Source organism: Talaromyces marneffei, chromosome 6, assembly GCF_009556855.1.
Source record: "Talaromyces marneffei chromosome 6, complete sequence".
NCBI classification, from domain to species: Eukaryota; Fungi; Ascomycota; class Eurotiomycetes; order Eurotiales; family Trichocomaceae; genus Talaromyces; species Talaromyces marneffei.
Genome location: NC_072353.1, coordinates 2,186,044 through 2,200,593, shown reverse-complemented (window position 1 = coordinate 2,200,593; position 14,550 = coordinate 2,186,044). Strand labels below are relative to the sequence as shown.

At 47.1% G+C, this 14,550-nt stretch overlaps 6 protein-coding genes across 6 annotated transcripts; 1 reads left to right on the top strand and 5 right to left on the bottom strand.

Annotated features, from left to right (window-relative positions):
* Nucleotides 1-83: 83 nt before the first annotated feature.
* Nucleotides 84-1,047, bottom strand: EYB26_008306 (uncharacterized protein; the record flags this gene model as incomplete). The annotated part of the gene is made up of 2 exons (XM_054267561.1): nt 84-781; nt 876-1,047. The coding sequence occupies 2 exons, from the start codon at nt 1,045-1,047 to the stop codon at nt 84-86; spliced, it is 870 nt and encodes a 289-aa protein (XP_054123536.1).
* Nucleotides 1,048-1,584: 537 nt separating this feature from the next.
* On the bottom strand, nt 1,585-2,867 carry EYB26_008305 (uncharacterized protein; the record flags this gene model as incomplete). The annotated part of the gene is made up of 2 exons (XM_054267560.1): nt 1,585-2,730; nt 2,802-2,867. The coding sequence occupies 2 exons, from the start codon at nt 2,865-2,867 to the stop codon at nt 1,585-1,587; spliced, it is 1,212 nt and encodes a 403-aa protein (XP_054123535.1).
* A 1,332-nt stretch (nt 2,868-4,199) lies between these two features.
* EYB26_008304 (uncharacterized protein) lies at nt 4,200-4,726 on the bottom strand (the record flags this gene model as incomplete). Its single annotated transcript, XM_054267559.1, has 2 exons — nt 4,200-4,583; nt 4,652-4,726. 2 exons carry the CDS (start codon nt 4,724-4,726, stop codon nt 4,200-4,202), a joined length of 459 nt encoding a protein of 152 aa, XP_054123534.1.
* Nucleotides 4,727-5,469: 743 nt separating this feature from the next.
* Nucleotides 5,470-7,423, bottom strand: EYB26_008303 (uncharacterized protein; the record flags this gene model as incomplete). Its single annotated transcript, XM_054267558.1, has 3 exons — nt 5,470-5,526; nt 5,584-6,866; nt 6,919-7,423. 3 exons carry the CDS (start codon nt 7,421-7,423, stop codon nt 5,470-5,472), a joined length of 1,845 nt encoding a protein of 614 aa, XP_054123533.1.
* Nucleotides 7,424-8,647: 1,224 nt separating this feature from the next.
* On the top strand, nt 8,648-12,266 carry EYB26_008302 (uncharacterized protein; the record flags this gene model as incomplete). Its single annotated transcript, XM_054267557.1, has 5 exons — nt 8,648-8,967; nt 9,026-10,112; nt 10,174-10,960; nt 11,019-11,234; nt 11,293-12,266. The coding sequence occupies 5 exons, from the start codon at nt 8,648-8,650 to the stop codon at nt 12,264-12,266; spliced, it is 3,384 nt and encodes a 1,127-aa protein (XP_054123532.1).
* A 166-nt stretch (nt 12,267-12,432) lies between these two features.
* EYB26_008301 (uncharacterized protein) lies at nt 12,433-14,096 on the bottom strand (the record flags this gene model as incomplete). The annotated part of the gene is made up of 5 exons (XM_054267556.1): nt 12,433-12,774; nt 12,839-13,207; nt 13,259-13,660; nt 13,721-13,735; nt 13,788-14,096. The coding sequence occupies 5 exons, from the start codon at nt 14,094-14,096 to the stop codon at nt 12,433-12,435; spliced, it is 1,437 nt and encodes a 478-aa protein (XP_054123531.1).
* Between the last annotated feature and the right edge of the window lie 454 nt (nt 14,097-14,550).

Sequence of the window (14,550 nt, the reverse complement as noted above, 5' to 3'; positions counted from 1 at the left end):
GCCGTGGTGATATCTAATAATCTATCTAATAGTATAATTCTACAGGATGTTTGAATCTAATATAACGCTATCTAGATATATATTCATCGCTTGTTCTCTGACGACTCCAATTCCATGAAACCTGTTGACTGCGACTCACCACTATGCACCAACCCCCTTTCGTCCCCCCCAAAGCCTTTGTCGCCAACTTTCAACGAACTAGGATACCACACATAAAAAATCCCCATCACACCAACCATCAACACAACATCAAACACATACATAGTCCACTCATGCCGCAACAAATACCCGTTATTTCCCATGATGTACTCCACAAGCCTGAATACAGAGCGGATCATGATTAGACCGCTGGTATAATATAGCATGTAAAGGATTTTCATCCACTCCAACCCATGTTTGCCGCTGGGCGTAGCGAGGGTTGATGATGAGGAGGAGACTCGTCTATAAAACGCCACTGTAGTAATCCCAAACAGCCCAAAGGAGATAATCTGAATCAACAATCCCACAATAATAACCGCTTTTGCGCCCACGTCGTGTCCCGTAATGCTTAATCCGACAGAGGAGCCCTGCACAGCGAACGACAATACATCACCAATCACAAATATCTTCGTGAGCCATTGGACATTGATAAGTGAAAGATGCTCGGCGTGCAGGAATCGCAGAAGTCGGCCGAGAGTCATGTATATACTTGCCGCAAAGAGCGCGGGGGCAAGTAATATGCCGTTGTTGGCGAGGGCGTAGGAGAAGAGAGAGGCCGTGTTGCGGTTTGCGGTGCAGCGGCCTATGAGACCGTATATCTCAACTGATACATCCAGAAGGGATTAGTGACATCGAGTTAGTGATTTAGAGAAGGGGAAGGGGGGAAGGAGACGTACAGATTCCGCCGATAGCGAAGGGGATGCAGAACCATGTCCGGGTTTTGAAGAGGCGGTAGATGTGGAGGGTTGTTGCGGCGATGAAGAGGAGAAGGAAAATAATTGCGGCGGGGAGGGAAGGCACGTAGTACCAGAGGTAGTAGTTGCCTTTGTATGGTTTGAGGTCTCCCATGTTCATTCAATGTCTGTCTGTCAGTAGCAAATTGAAGGCGAATTTGACAAATTTGGGCGCTTTGTAAGGACTGGAGGTGGGCTTTGTTGACTGGAGAAGAGGAACAACTACCTAGGTATATATACACCTGGGGATGGGAGAACAGAGGTCTATTGTTATAAGTAGTTCTCAGTCCACACTCGACTAATCAACCTCAATTCCACTATACCCGAGTGTAGATGGCATGGTAGATTAGTTCCGTACGTATGCACAGACCATTTCACCGGCTGACCTTGGAAATTGAAACCTATACATAGTTACAATCTAATAGATGAGCACGTAAATCATCCACAGACAGAGGCGCAAGAAGGATAGAATATGGTACACATGTAAAGAATCCGGATTTCCTAATTGGGTAGACCAAACCCTAATGTCTGTCGTATGCACGGACCATTTCCCCGGGATCCACCTGCTGGCCCCACTAGAAATGTTCCAGAAGCTGGTGAGAATCCAATCAGAAGACATGTACGAAATGCTTCATTTTGCTGCCTATAGTTATCACGAATCTGATATTAACTCAAGACTATTATTATCGTCATGCAAGATTTTCATCGGCCATTCCAACCAATCCCCCCATTCAACGCCCAAAGAATCACAAATAGACTCTATCAGGAAGCGTCCCCCATCCCCAAACATCCACAATTGTTGATACAAATGTAGCAAAGCAGCATAATATGCGAGAATAACTAACGCCTCTGGTCGTCGCATACCGAGTGCATCCACGTATTCTATCGGTACCATGACTGGCCACGCAATAACCGCACCGTACGCTGACACGGAGGCTGGAGTTGAAATGGAGGTCGAAGTGGACACCTCACACACGTTCATGATTGACTGTAGATTCCCAATTGCCAATTTATACGACTTTGTCAGCGATTCGCCAAGCTTTGCGCTTTGGATTAGACCCAAGAGTTTTGTGAGGGTTGGTCCGAAGGTTGCAGGTTGGTCACCTAACACGGCGCGAGAAATCACGAAACTGCGTCCAATCGGTGATTGGGATAGATCGTCCCAATGGCCGCCGACAACGGTACGAATGCCGCGATGAATATGAATATATTGTACAAATCTTTCCAGGAATTTGTTCAAAGTATCGTCGCCACGGTAAATCAAGGTATCGCACAGGAGATGCGCGCCAAGCACGGAAGAGAAGAGAAATGCCGCAATACAGGTCTCTGCGTTGAGAACCGCCGGCTCAGCATTGTATATTGATAAAGCGTGAGTTTGGAAATTCATTGCCTGAAACCGATAAGATTCTCTCATGTGTGCTTCGCCTCCCACGATGCTTTTGTGTAAGGCCGCGAAGCCGAGGAATTCGTTCATTAGATAGGGAACTGGTAGACAGTGTTTGAGGATGTCCGTCGGAGATATGTCTATAAGTTCATGGGTGTGCAATGAGGGTAATGTCTCTGTAGTTAGAAAGTGGAATAAATTCATGTGATGCATGTTAACTGGTGAGTATGAATCATCCTCGGTATCATGTTCAGTGATAACTTGAGGGGAGATAGGTGAAGGTTGTTGAAGCGGAGTTGAGGTCCGAGTGAAGTTGTTTAGCGATGAATGTCTGAACACGGCTTTTGACACCTGATATTCGCAGTGGCGGTTTGCGTCCCTGCAATTTGAACATATTGGATATGATTCATCGCACTGTTTAACTAGAATCAGAAAGATGATCTTCATTGAGCTCTAGACAGCAATAGGAACGGTAGCCCGCATACCTTGACATGACGTCGTTTGCATACAATGCAGCCATTTCTGGACTTTGTATGAGCTTTTCGAGGCATACCTTGAGCAGGACTCTGAGTAACCTGAGTAATAGGGCTGAATTATCGTATCGAAGGCTAAGCAGAACAAATAGAGGTAGGTTCGCACAATTTGAGATGGAAAGAAAATGTGGTCTGTGCATACGACGCTCCACATTGCCCGGATTAGTGCAAACATAACTACTCCGTAGTATACGTACTGTGTAGTACGTACCACAGTATGATATGTCGGTCGGTAACTTTGTTAGTATGATTTTTTCACAGCGGGTTATTTGCCAATCAATTCTGCCAGTCATCTTTGCTTACTAAGCTAGTGTTTTGTACGGCCACCTCCAGCCTCTATTACTATGTACAGCTTGACACCCACCCTGCATGGAACCAATCAAATCCTCGAGAAATTGCTCCGGTAAAGCATCCCAAGAAGCCCGTACAACCTCACATAATTGATCTTAAGAAAGCTGGTCAGTAAATCGGATATATACTTCGATTATTAAGCTCTATACGAGTCTCTTTACTCGCGTGTTCCTGCATAAGTTGAAGATATCTAGATTGTTGTCGATTCATGCAAATATATCCATCGATAATAGGCACAATCCTCTCGCAATAGCTCTTACATCCAATTACATATATTCCCCATTTCTTTTCCCAAAATAGATATGGGCCTTTAATAGTCCCATAAAATGAAGCACAAAGCATCCATCCACGTTTCCCGGTTGGAGACGTACGTAAACATGTCTCATCTAACTCTTCACCTGCTTTTCTGGTGACCCAGATTCTTGTATGGAAGCCTGAAGGAAGCCATATCTTATCAGTCCAAAGGATTCGATTCCATTGCTCAATTGTCCGAGCCCATTCTAAACGTACGTGTTTATGCTCATCTGAAAGAGGAGGCTTCTCTAAAGCTATACAACGTGTATAACCTCGTTTTTTAAGGGCTCGAGCTAGAGCAATCTTTCCCACGGATAAATTGAGCCCTTGTATAACCGTATGATAAGGCATACGGCGCGTACGTTTTGAAGAAGTAATCCATTCAATAATAGAATCAACTTCAGTTTCAGAGAGCTTGGGAGGGTTGCCGCGAGCCTTGTTAGGGGTTGCTTGCTGGCTTCTTTTTTGTTTGTTTCTTTAATTTATAGACTGTCAATTGTTTTGTTGTATCTTTAGAAAGTAGAACATAGCATGCAAGGAAATGTATAATCCGAGCCTATGGTCGTTAAAAGCCTCGGAAAAGACGATTCCCTGGACTGAGTAGTAACAAATTTTCTCCTTCAACCCATAAGTATATATACATAAACAAATCCTCTCATCCTCTATTTTTTACCCCTCCTCAATCAAATCGAATCCTAAAAGAAATCACCTCAAAACACCACCAACACCAGCCCACCCAAGCACAAACCCACTCAGCGCCTCCCCCATAACACCGCCACCCAACCAAACATCCCTCCACGCACCTTTCCTCTGAATAGGTTTCCCTTGCCCCTGACTACCACCACGAGCCCGAATCTTCCCAAAATCGTCGATCCCTTCAATCTCACCACCACTTGCACCGGGATAATATGCGCCTGCTCCGCCTGTAGAACTGGAAGATGATGGACCGAGAAGGAGGAACTGAACGAGGCCGGAGACGAGCAATGTGCCAGCGAAGTAAAATGCGAAGCCGGCGGTGGATTGGAGACCGAGGATACCGGCTGAGATGCCTAGGATGAATGCTGTGAGGGATCGGAGTTGAGATAGGACCTGTTGTGTTTGTTTTATTCATATTTAGCCATGAAATTTCGGAACGAAGGATGGTTTGAGACGCTTACTCGTCTGTTATGCTGAACGGATTCAGGGACGAGTGGATGAATGAGGAGGGACAGCTCCTGTCTTGTGGGAGGCATTTTTCTTAATTTACTGGTAATTGAATCGGACCGATATTGAACGTGCTGTTTATTCGGTGTATTTGATCAATGCGTGTGTGTTAGGTCTCTTGCGCAGCTCGTGGTCTCATGTGACGGAGTTGTTATTCAAGCTTCTTTGTGTAGTTGTTGAATGTCATCATCAATGTTCAATTGAGGTTGAGGTAGATGGTGGTAACTTAGTTGCCAAGACCGGTATTGACGTCCGATAATTACCAACTGTGTTACGGTCCGGATACCGCCATCAATACGATATGGTATCAAATTTCGAGCCCCTTCTCGACCTAATGCTCATATAAGTTCATGGGGTACGTACGGGCTGCTCAATCGAGGTAAATCAACATGTAAAGATAAAATAGAATCAACTAGTTCTCAGATCATCAATTACTAAAGAACAACATCATGCACCGCCTATTCTTTTCAACATATCAAATCAAATCCTACACGAAAACATCAAATCGAATTGGTCATTCCACGTCACATCTCATCTCATCTCATCACATCACATCACTTAGTCCAAATACAAGCAGCTCAGCTCAGGTACATACAGTTCGATTTTTGGTTCACAGGGCCAGCAAGACGAGGAAACCTTGTACATACCTCACCCTCGATATTATTATGTATTCATGATCAAGGCTGAGTCATGCGAAAACTCTTCCAGGAGTCAAATCAATTCTTTCTGTTCAACATTCATGAATTGTTACCCCTAAATGTACGTTGCAAGCTTACGCGGAGGTTTCAAGCTTGCCATCAGCTTTGGCTTCCTTGACTTGTTCAAAGACCTAGTAAAATTGTCAGCTATTCGATGCTTAAACTTGAGACCATTATCAAGGGCTTACCTTCAACATCTTGTTTCGGGCACCAAGAGCGTTGACACCACGGTCCTCCAGTCCCTTGTCGTCCAACTCAATCAGGTCCGTCCACTTAAGATCTTTCAGGTTGTCTGTGTACTTGTGCAGACGGAGAGAGCGCAACCAAGCCGGAATATCCTTGAGCAGGTTGGGGTCAGTGGGATCTTCAGGTGGCTTTGAGCTCCCACGCCGACCACGTGGAGATCGTCCACGCTGGACCTCAGAGTGATCAGATAGATAACCTTCGGATCCCATGCCAAACTGCGCAAGACCTAGGGAGTTCAAGTTGTTTCCCAGTAGAGCATTGTTGGGGTCATAGGCTGCCAAGAAACCATTGTTTTGAGGAGACGTGAAGCCAACCTGGCCAAGAGCACCTTGCAATGCAATGCCAGGAGAACTCGGGCGAGACCTACGACCAGCCAAGGCAGCTTGCTGCTGGGCTTGAAGGGCAGCGATTTGCTGCGCGTTCAGAACCTGACCAGCATCATTGACCATGACTAGGTTCGCGCCGGGTATGCTAGGGCCGAGGCCAGGAGAAAGATGACCAGCGTTAAAGTTCTTTCCGTGACCGTCGTTTGAGCGCGCACGGCGATATTTACGAGCATCGTCCAATGCAATGCGATTGTTCACCGTCGACAAGGCTGCTAATTTCATCGCGGTAGCATTTGCAACCATGTCGGCCTGGGTCGCACCGGCCTGTTGGGTATTGAATGTTGGGGCCATAGGTGTGTTGGTCATTGAAGCCCAGCTGGAGTTTCCAATGTTGTAAGGCGACAATAGAGGGGGGTCGTGAGAAATCTCTGGAGCAGCAATGGTTTGATTCTGCACGTTTGCAATATGCGGAGAGCGGAGAGCTCCCGCATTTGGTTGGTTGAACTGACCCATTGGCTGTTGCTGCAGTTGTCCAGACGAGGATTTTGGACGAGCAATTGGGGGTTGCAACTCCGGTGCTCGCTGAGCCCATGGAGAAGACGGCGGTTTGTTGCTGTCAGGAGCAGAGATAGTCGGTGCCACCAGGGACGAACGATCTCCGCCAAAGACAGCACTGTTCCGGTTCGAAGCAGGAGCATTGCCGGTCTGTTGAGTAAACTCGGCCTTTTTCTTAGCAATTGCAGCTGCTGCGTCGGGGAACATTGCGTTGATGGTGGAGGAATCAAGACCGGAATTTCGTTTCGCACCGGGCGATGGGGGAGGACGCCCCAAAGAATTACGGGAGCCGTCAGCGATGTTCAATTTGGACATTGCATCACTCAAGCGATTGGACATGGGATCTAGAAAACGTCAGCTACAGAACCACAGACTCAGTAAATGTTTGTGACTGACCCTTCTCTCCAAAGTTTGCCGGAGAGAGAACTCCGGACATTGGGTGGCTCTTTGCCATTTGTTGCAAGACTTGGATGAAGAAGCGAATCTGCACCTGAGTGGTCTGTTGCAGCAGAGCATACAAAGCTGCAGTCCTTTCGGCCTCACTCAAAACGCGGAACCACTGCTCGATAGCACTAAGTTCGTCTTTGAAATCCTGATCAATGGTTGCGGCCGCCATTTCTTCCAACGTTGTCTCAAATTGATCAATATCGGCAATCCATTGTTGAGCGGCCTGATCCAAGGCATCATCTGCATTTCCCTGACCTTGTGACTGCTGGTTAAAGAATACTTCGGAGGAGGGACGGATGCTGCGCGTCGAGAGCGGGCTCGGGAAACCAGACATGTCTGCAGAGGCCCTCAACTGATGAGAACCGCCGAGATTACGGGCAGATGATGGAGGTCGCAGAGTTGCTTTGGATGCCTCCGGAGTGCTGTTTCTATTTCCGATAATGTGGCTGGCCATTTTTGGATCACGATACGCTGTCACCTTGTTGTAGGTGCGCCGGTTCTCGGAGGATTCTTAGTTTTTCGGGGCACGCAGTTGCAGGGTCGCGAGCAATCCGGGCAATATCGCCTGAAATTTCTTAACAGGAATTAGGGTTAGGTGCAGACCAGTCCAGTGGCTGCACAGAACGTATTAAGTATTTGCACGAGCTTAAGTCGAGCACTGGATGTTCGCAGTTCGACGAAACGAGGCGGAGACCGTTGGTCGGTCAGAGCAAACAGCAGGCGAGCAAACAACAGGCCAAGCGAAACAACGAGAGGCACCCAGATGGCAGCGTGTGTCAAACACAACAAGGCGCCAGTCCTGGGCGGAGATGAAAAAAAAAGCACGAAAAGAAAAATAAACAAGCAGAAAAGAAAGAAGGATAATATAATCTCGATAGTATGAGGAACGTCGAGGAGAGAAGAGGAGGAGGAGGAGGAGAAGAAGAAGAAGCGATGTGGAGAGAGGAATAAAGAATAAGTTGCAGGGGGGGTGAGGAGTTTGAGTGGTGGGTAAGAGAGAAGAGACCGACGGAGAAATCGAGTGAGTGGATTAAGTTTCAACTGATAAACCTGTCAAGTTCCAGCGCTAGACGGAGCCACCCTTCTGGAGGCAGCAACTACCTATGCTTTTGCTAGTCAACTTTTGCTTTCTTTTGCTAGACGAAAGTCATTTGAAGTTTTCAGGGCTGTTGTTGATAGTTAAGCAGAAGTAGTTTGCTCTTTTTACCAACAGGTTTATTGTGCCCGGTCCGGATGCCTAGGTAAGGCAGGGAAGGGAATTAACAGTGATAGGACCGGTAGGTAGTACAAACTAAGAAACGCCATCCTCCGTATTGCATACAAATCGCCAACAGTGCCTAGTTATATAACTACCTGCTGTCGTTTATTCAACGGCGAGGAACAGGTTACCCAGGAATATTGTGTGCAGCAATTTAGATTTTAGGTATACCGTTAACACCTGTAGTTAGTGAGTTACTTCTTCAGTCGAGGTGACTTTTAGAGTGGATACCTCAGTATTGCTTCTGATTGGCCATCGCCCATCAACCGTCGAGCTGCCCTTCCTTTTTGCTCTCAACCCTTCCTTCCCTCGAGATACGCCACCTGACTTTGCTCGACACAAATGTTCTCAACAATCATTTATTGGCATCCTTGCAAATTCCAAATGATCAAGAAGGCCGCCTTGCGCGCCATATGAGCTATGGACGGCTATGAAAACTCTCATGGTCGCGCCGGGAACTACCCGGACTCTTCTTCATACCAAGAAGCCCAGCTTCCAGCAGACCCCGCCATCGATCCTCGTCTTTTCGACTCTAGCTATCTTACACTAGAGCATGGTTCTGAAGATGCTGTCTTCGGGGATCTTGGTCAATATGGCCCCCTTGACACGGCGTCTATGTCAATAGGCCAGCGGAGATTACTTCAAGAACAGTTTGATCTAAGCGGTTCCAATGATGAGTCCGACGATGTTGATGATTACGATGACGATGATGAACGGTTATGGAACGAAGGAAAGGAAGCGTAAGACTCTTGTAGATCCGTGTCTCTTTCATCTGTGATCGATTCTAACTCGTTGTAGATATGACGATTACTCTGCTATTAGAGCAGATCCGGAAGACCCGGATTCTCAAGCTTCTACTGAGGCTGAGAGTGAAGAGGATGATGGCTATGATGCTAACGATGCTTCGCCTCGTCCGCGGAAACGTCGTCGCAGAGGCCATGGACCATTTAGTGGTCGTTATGGCGCACGGGGTGGAAAAGGCATCAAACGAGGGCCAAGGCGGCCGCTTGAACCCAGTCCGGAGTTCAAAATGCTTCATTCTCAGGCCACTGAAGCATTTATTGATGGGGACTATGACCGCGCAATCGAACTGGTGCAGCAAGCCATCCTTGTCAATCCTGAAATGTTTGCAGCTCATTCTCTGCTATCTGAGATCTTCCTCGCCCGAGGAGAGAAGGATAAAGCAGTCACAGCTCTCTTCAGCGGCGCTCACACCCGCCCGCGTGACCCTACGGTGTGGTACAAAGTCGCAAGACTGATCCAGGATCGAGCTGGCGAGAACCGGCAAAAGACTTTGAACGATATGATATACTGCTACAGCCGTATCATTGAGATTGATGGGAAAAGCTATAATGCCCGATTCCAGAGAGCTGCTGCATACCGTGAATTAGGATATAACGGCAGAGCAGCAGGCGAGTATGAGCGCATTCTCAAAGAACTTCCTCACAATATCCGAGCGCTGCGACATTTAGCCGAAACATACATTGATATGCAAGACGTTCACAAAGCGCTCGAATATTACCTGGCCGGTATTGAATATTATATGTCCCTTGACAACGATGAAAATATGGAATTTTCCTGGTCAGATGTGAACATTTGCGCCGAGTTGTATGCGTATGTCGGAGATCCCAGGAAAGGATTGCAACTTCTGTCATCAGTCGCAAGGTGGCTCCTCGGCCGAAAGGATGATACGATATGGGATGATTATATTGATGATGATCGAGAATGGGACGCTGCTGACTCACCTCGCCGCATCAAGACCGATGGTTTTATACCTGGTTCCTTTCCGATAGACTCTTATGGTTTGGGGCTTCCAATGGAACTGCGCATCAAATTAGGCACATTTCGTCTGAAACTGGGCGATCGGTATGTTGAGGAGGCATTGGTAAGTTTGACACTTTACCACAGCCTGTAAATGAGATTTCATGACTGACAAGTTGTTGTAGGCCCATTTTGAATGGCTAAGTCCGGAAGATGATTCGGAGAATTCCACTGTCTTCGACTACGCCGACCTTTATAGGGAGGCTGCAGATGCTTTGAAAGACGCAGGCTTATTTAAGGAAGCACTTCGCTTTTATCGACCGCTACAGCTCACTGAGGATTATGCCGACGTCAGTTTCTTCTTAGCTATGGGTGAATGTGCTTTTGCCTGTTCAGACCTCAGCCTGGCTGAATCTTGCTATCTCACAGTTGCGGAGAATGACTCTGCAAACCTACAGTCTCGAGTCAATCTAGCCAAACTCTACGAAACAATGGGGGAAAGAGACCAGGCACTTTATTACGTAAATCAGGCGGTCTTGTTAGGACGAGAAGCCAGGGGTCGCAGTCGGAGGCGGCGTAAAGATCGTCGGATAGCGCAGCTCGCGAAAGAATTCCAGGGCGATACTCACATCTCAACGCGTATTGTGCCCAGGCATTTAGCGAATGAGGTAGCTCGGCGCGAAGCGCTGCAGGATACCGATGCGAACCGTCCCCAGCAGGTGAAATATTTGTATTCGAAGATGAACGATCTACGACCGAACATGCGGGCTGGCGATTCTGATGCGACAGAGGATTGGCTTGACATTGCGGATGCACTGTTACATGACTTTCGGACTAACCGCGTATTTTATCCTTTGCAGAAGAATAGAATATTCCTTGGGTACTCGCGAGAAGAGCAGAAAGGGGGGAAGAAGAAAGGGACAGTCATGGACGAGGTACAGGAAGTGGCTGACCGATTGCAAGAATGGATTGGTAGGGAAAATATATTTCAAGCTGTGGACGACAACCACCAGCTAACAGTTTATCATAGGTCAATATAATACTGAAGCGACTTCGACCAGTATTCCGAACGATTATTACGGAATATCATTTGACGAATGGTTTGAAATATTTCTCGAGTACGCCTTTGTTGTTTCTGGTCAAGGTGACAAGGATGAAGCATATGATGTCCTAGCTGCCGCTACAGACGCTAGTGTTTGGTATCACTACAAAGACAAAGTACGGCAGATTCATATTTGCTGGTTCAGTAAGTTAATCCTGTACCTGTCATCCCGCCCTAGAACTTTTACTTATGTTTGCGATAGCGTGTGCTCTCCGAGCATGCGATGAGGAAACACTGGTCAGCGAAGCGCGATGGTTCACCAAAGAATATCAATTCGTAACAGATACTTACCGACTATTCTCCATTTTGAGTCGGTTATGCGGCGATCCTAGCAGATCCCTCTTTCATGCATCGCCAAGCATGAAATTTATGCTACGACAAGTCAAAGCCATGGACTCCACCTTACCTAAAGATCATTATTTGATGAAGGTGTCAACATCAAAGCCAGTGGTTATCAGGCAAGCCACGGCAAAGGCAACGCGGGGCCCGAAGAATCCTCCAAAGCATGTCTCTTTGACCACTCGTCACGATAACGGCGAGCTTATACCGGCGGAGGATATGGACGTCGCTCTTTTGGTTCTGTACGGACACATCCTCTACTCTGGAAACAGTTTCTATCCAGCCTTGAACTACTACTATCGAGCATATGCTCTCGATCCTGAGAACCCAGGTATTCTGCTGCCCATCGCGCTATGTTATATCCATCATTCTCTCAAGCGACAAGCAGATAACCGGCATTACCTGATTTTACAGGGACTATCATTCATGTCTTTGTATCGAAAAGTGCGATGTGAGAAGAAAATTGTTCACGAGGTCAACAAAGATGCCAACGAGAAAATACAAACCGATGTCACGTTGCTAAGTGAACGCCAAGAAGTAGAGTACAACTATGGGCGTGTTTATCATTCTCTTGGGTTGTTGCACCAAGCTATACCGTGTTATGAGCGCGTATTGGAGTTGGGTAATCAGATCCAATCTCCTCATAAGGATAGCTCTGTCGGCGGTGAAGATAAAGGAAAGGCTGTAGATCACGGCGAAAAGAAAGATGAGAAGCCAGAAGACATGCTCGTGGAGGACTTCTCACCTGAGGCGGCTGTTGCTTTGCAGAACATTTATGCACTGAATGGGAATCTTGCAGGGGCTCGAGAGGTTACAGAGAAATATCTCATCATCTAATTAAGTCATGTTCGAGCAAGCTTGGGACAGTTATTGTGGTTGAGTTTGATACCCCAATGTACATGGGATAAATCCTACAATATTGATCATTTATTCATTGTCGACTGAAACAATCCCAATGCTCCCATTAATCTACATGCACACTCATCATATCGGACCATGCCATTTAATCCCTACTCTTCGGCATCCTCGGCAAAAGCAACCAAAAACCCAGTACAGCAATCAACAGCCCCAACGCAAAGGGCTGCAAAACCTGCACCCCCTTTAACTGCGCTATTGCACCCACCGCGAATGGGAAGATTGCTGCCCCCATCCCACCTAATGCAGCAGCAATCCCAATTGATGAAACATGTAGATGCTTCGGTAGAAGCTTTGTGGCTGCGACGACTGCGGCTGGGAACAGGGGGCCGAGGAAGAAGCCCTCAATGGCGATTGCAACGGCCGAGACGTAGAATTGTGGGACGAGCCAGAAAATGAGTTCGAAGGCCATCGCGGCAACTAGATAGACCTACATATACGGTCATCAGTCTTCAAACCTTTTTGACGTGGGAAACAAGAAGGGTGACGCTTACAATAATGGCAATCTTCTCCCCAATCCTGGGCGTCACGAATCCTAGCACCACTCTTCCAACAGTAATACCAATCCAGAACCCCGTGGCAGTCATACCACTGGCAAACGCGCCACCGTCACGCACTCGCATCATAAACGTCACAACCCATCCACCTAGAGAAACTTCGGTGCCGACGTAGCCCAGAAGAAACGCTGCACAGAGCCAGGTGACTCGCGCAGCTGATTTGGAGAATAGGGCTTGTTTCAAGCGACTTTCTTTTTGATGTTGGTCTGAGCTATTGCTGTGTGCGGTGCGTTTACGAAAGTCGTGTTTATCTGCCGCCCAGAAGGCTGGGAGTGTTAAACCTAGCTCAATTGCAGCACCGCCAATCTATCTTTTGTCAATACCAACTCCCGAAAAGATAGGGTGGAGGAGGCAAACCATCAAATAATAAAAGGTAAACCATGGCCACTCCGCCTTGGTAACCAACGACGTCGCAATCAGCGGACTCAGCACCGCGCCCAGACCATAAAACCCATGCAACAGTCCCAGCAACTCATTCGCATTCCCCAGATTCGCAATCCATGCATTCCACGCGGAATCTGCGAGACCATTCCCCAAGCCGGCAAACATGAATGAGACTATCAAAACTGGGTAAGGGGGGTGCACTGAGTTTACAACGTATGCGAGCAAATGCGCGGAGGAGCTGAGGGCGGCTACGCCGCGTTGGCCTAGGTACATGTGAATGCTGTTGTTGAGGATTGCGGCGGCGGCATAGCCGACGACGGGGGAGAGGAAGACGAGGGATATGATTGTGTAGCTGAGGTTGTAGTATGTTTCGAGCTGTTCACTCGATTGTCAATACATAGCATGCCGTCCAACAAAGACGAATGGCTGACTTACATAAGGGATCAAAGCCTATATGAGATGTTAGCCCAAGCTATCAGATGAAGTTGAAAATTGAACTCACTCCATAAGCAGCATCGTTCGCACCCATGATGACAAAACTCCAAAACGTAGCGAATAATCGATTTATGTTCACTGACGGCTCGTTCCATTTCTCGAGAGCATGTGCAACTGTAGCTGGCTGTTCTTGTTGCGAGTCTGCAGAGAATGTTTCCAGATCCAGGTCCCTCTCCATGCGTGCTTCTTGGATATCAGTGGCATTGGTCGTTACGTTCAGTCCTTGATCCTTTGGGTTGCCAGGAGCAATTCTTGCTTGTGGTGGCTCTAGCTCGATTGCACCGGTCAGAGACCCTGTAGCACGACTGTCTCTCATATTGGCTCTCGATATTGATCAATTTGATCAACTGTACCTAGGTAGCGTATCAACTATTTCTATGATGGAAACCCGTCAGATTGTATTTGACTGCATTGGCCACAACTCAAAATTGAGAATGGCTTCCAAGGTTGTTCTAGATGAAGCTTATATAGCGAAAACTTCAGAGTTAGTCATCGACAAGAAACTAAGATAGTCCTGAGCTGTCATCTTGGCACCATCGACTAGATTCAAGTAGTTAATACGTTCTAGGTTTCCCATTCGAGAGAAAAGTTTAGCCGAAGATCAGCCGAGATGGTGGGGAAGCTAGTTTATTTATACTTCGTAAGTTCATCAGTCATAACACACTATAGTAACATACTATCTTCAAATGAGGGTATCTTCTGGCTGCCTTGACAAATTAAAAAGCAATTCTGTAAAGAAGGAATCTGGACCTGCCAGAAAAAAACCATAA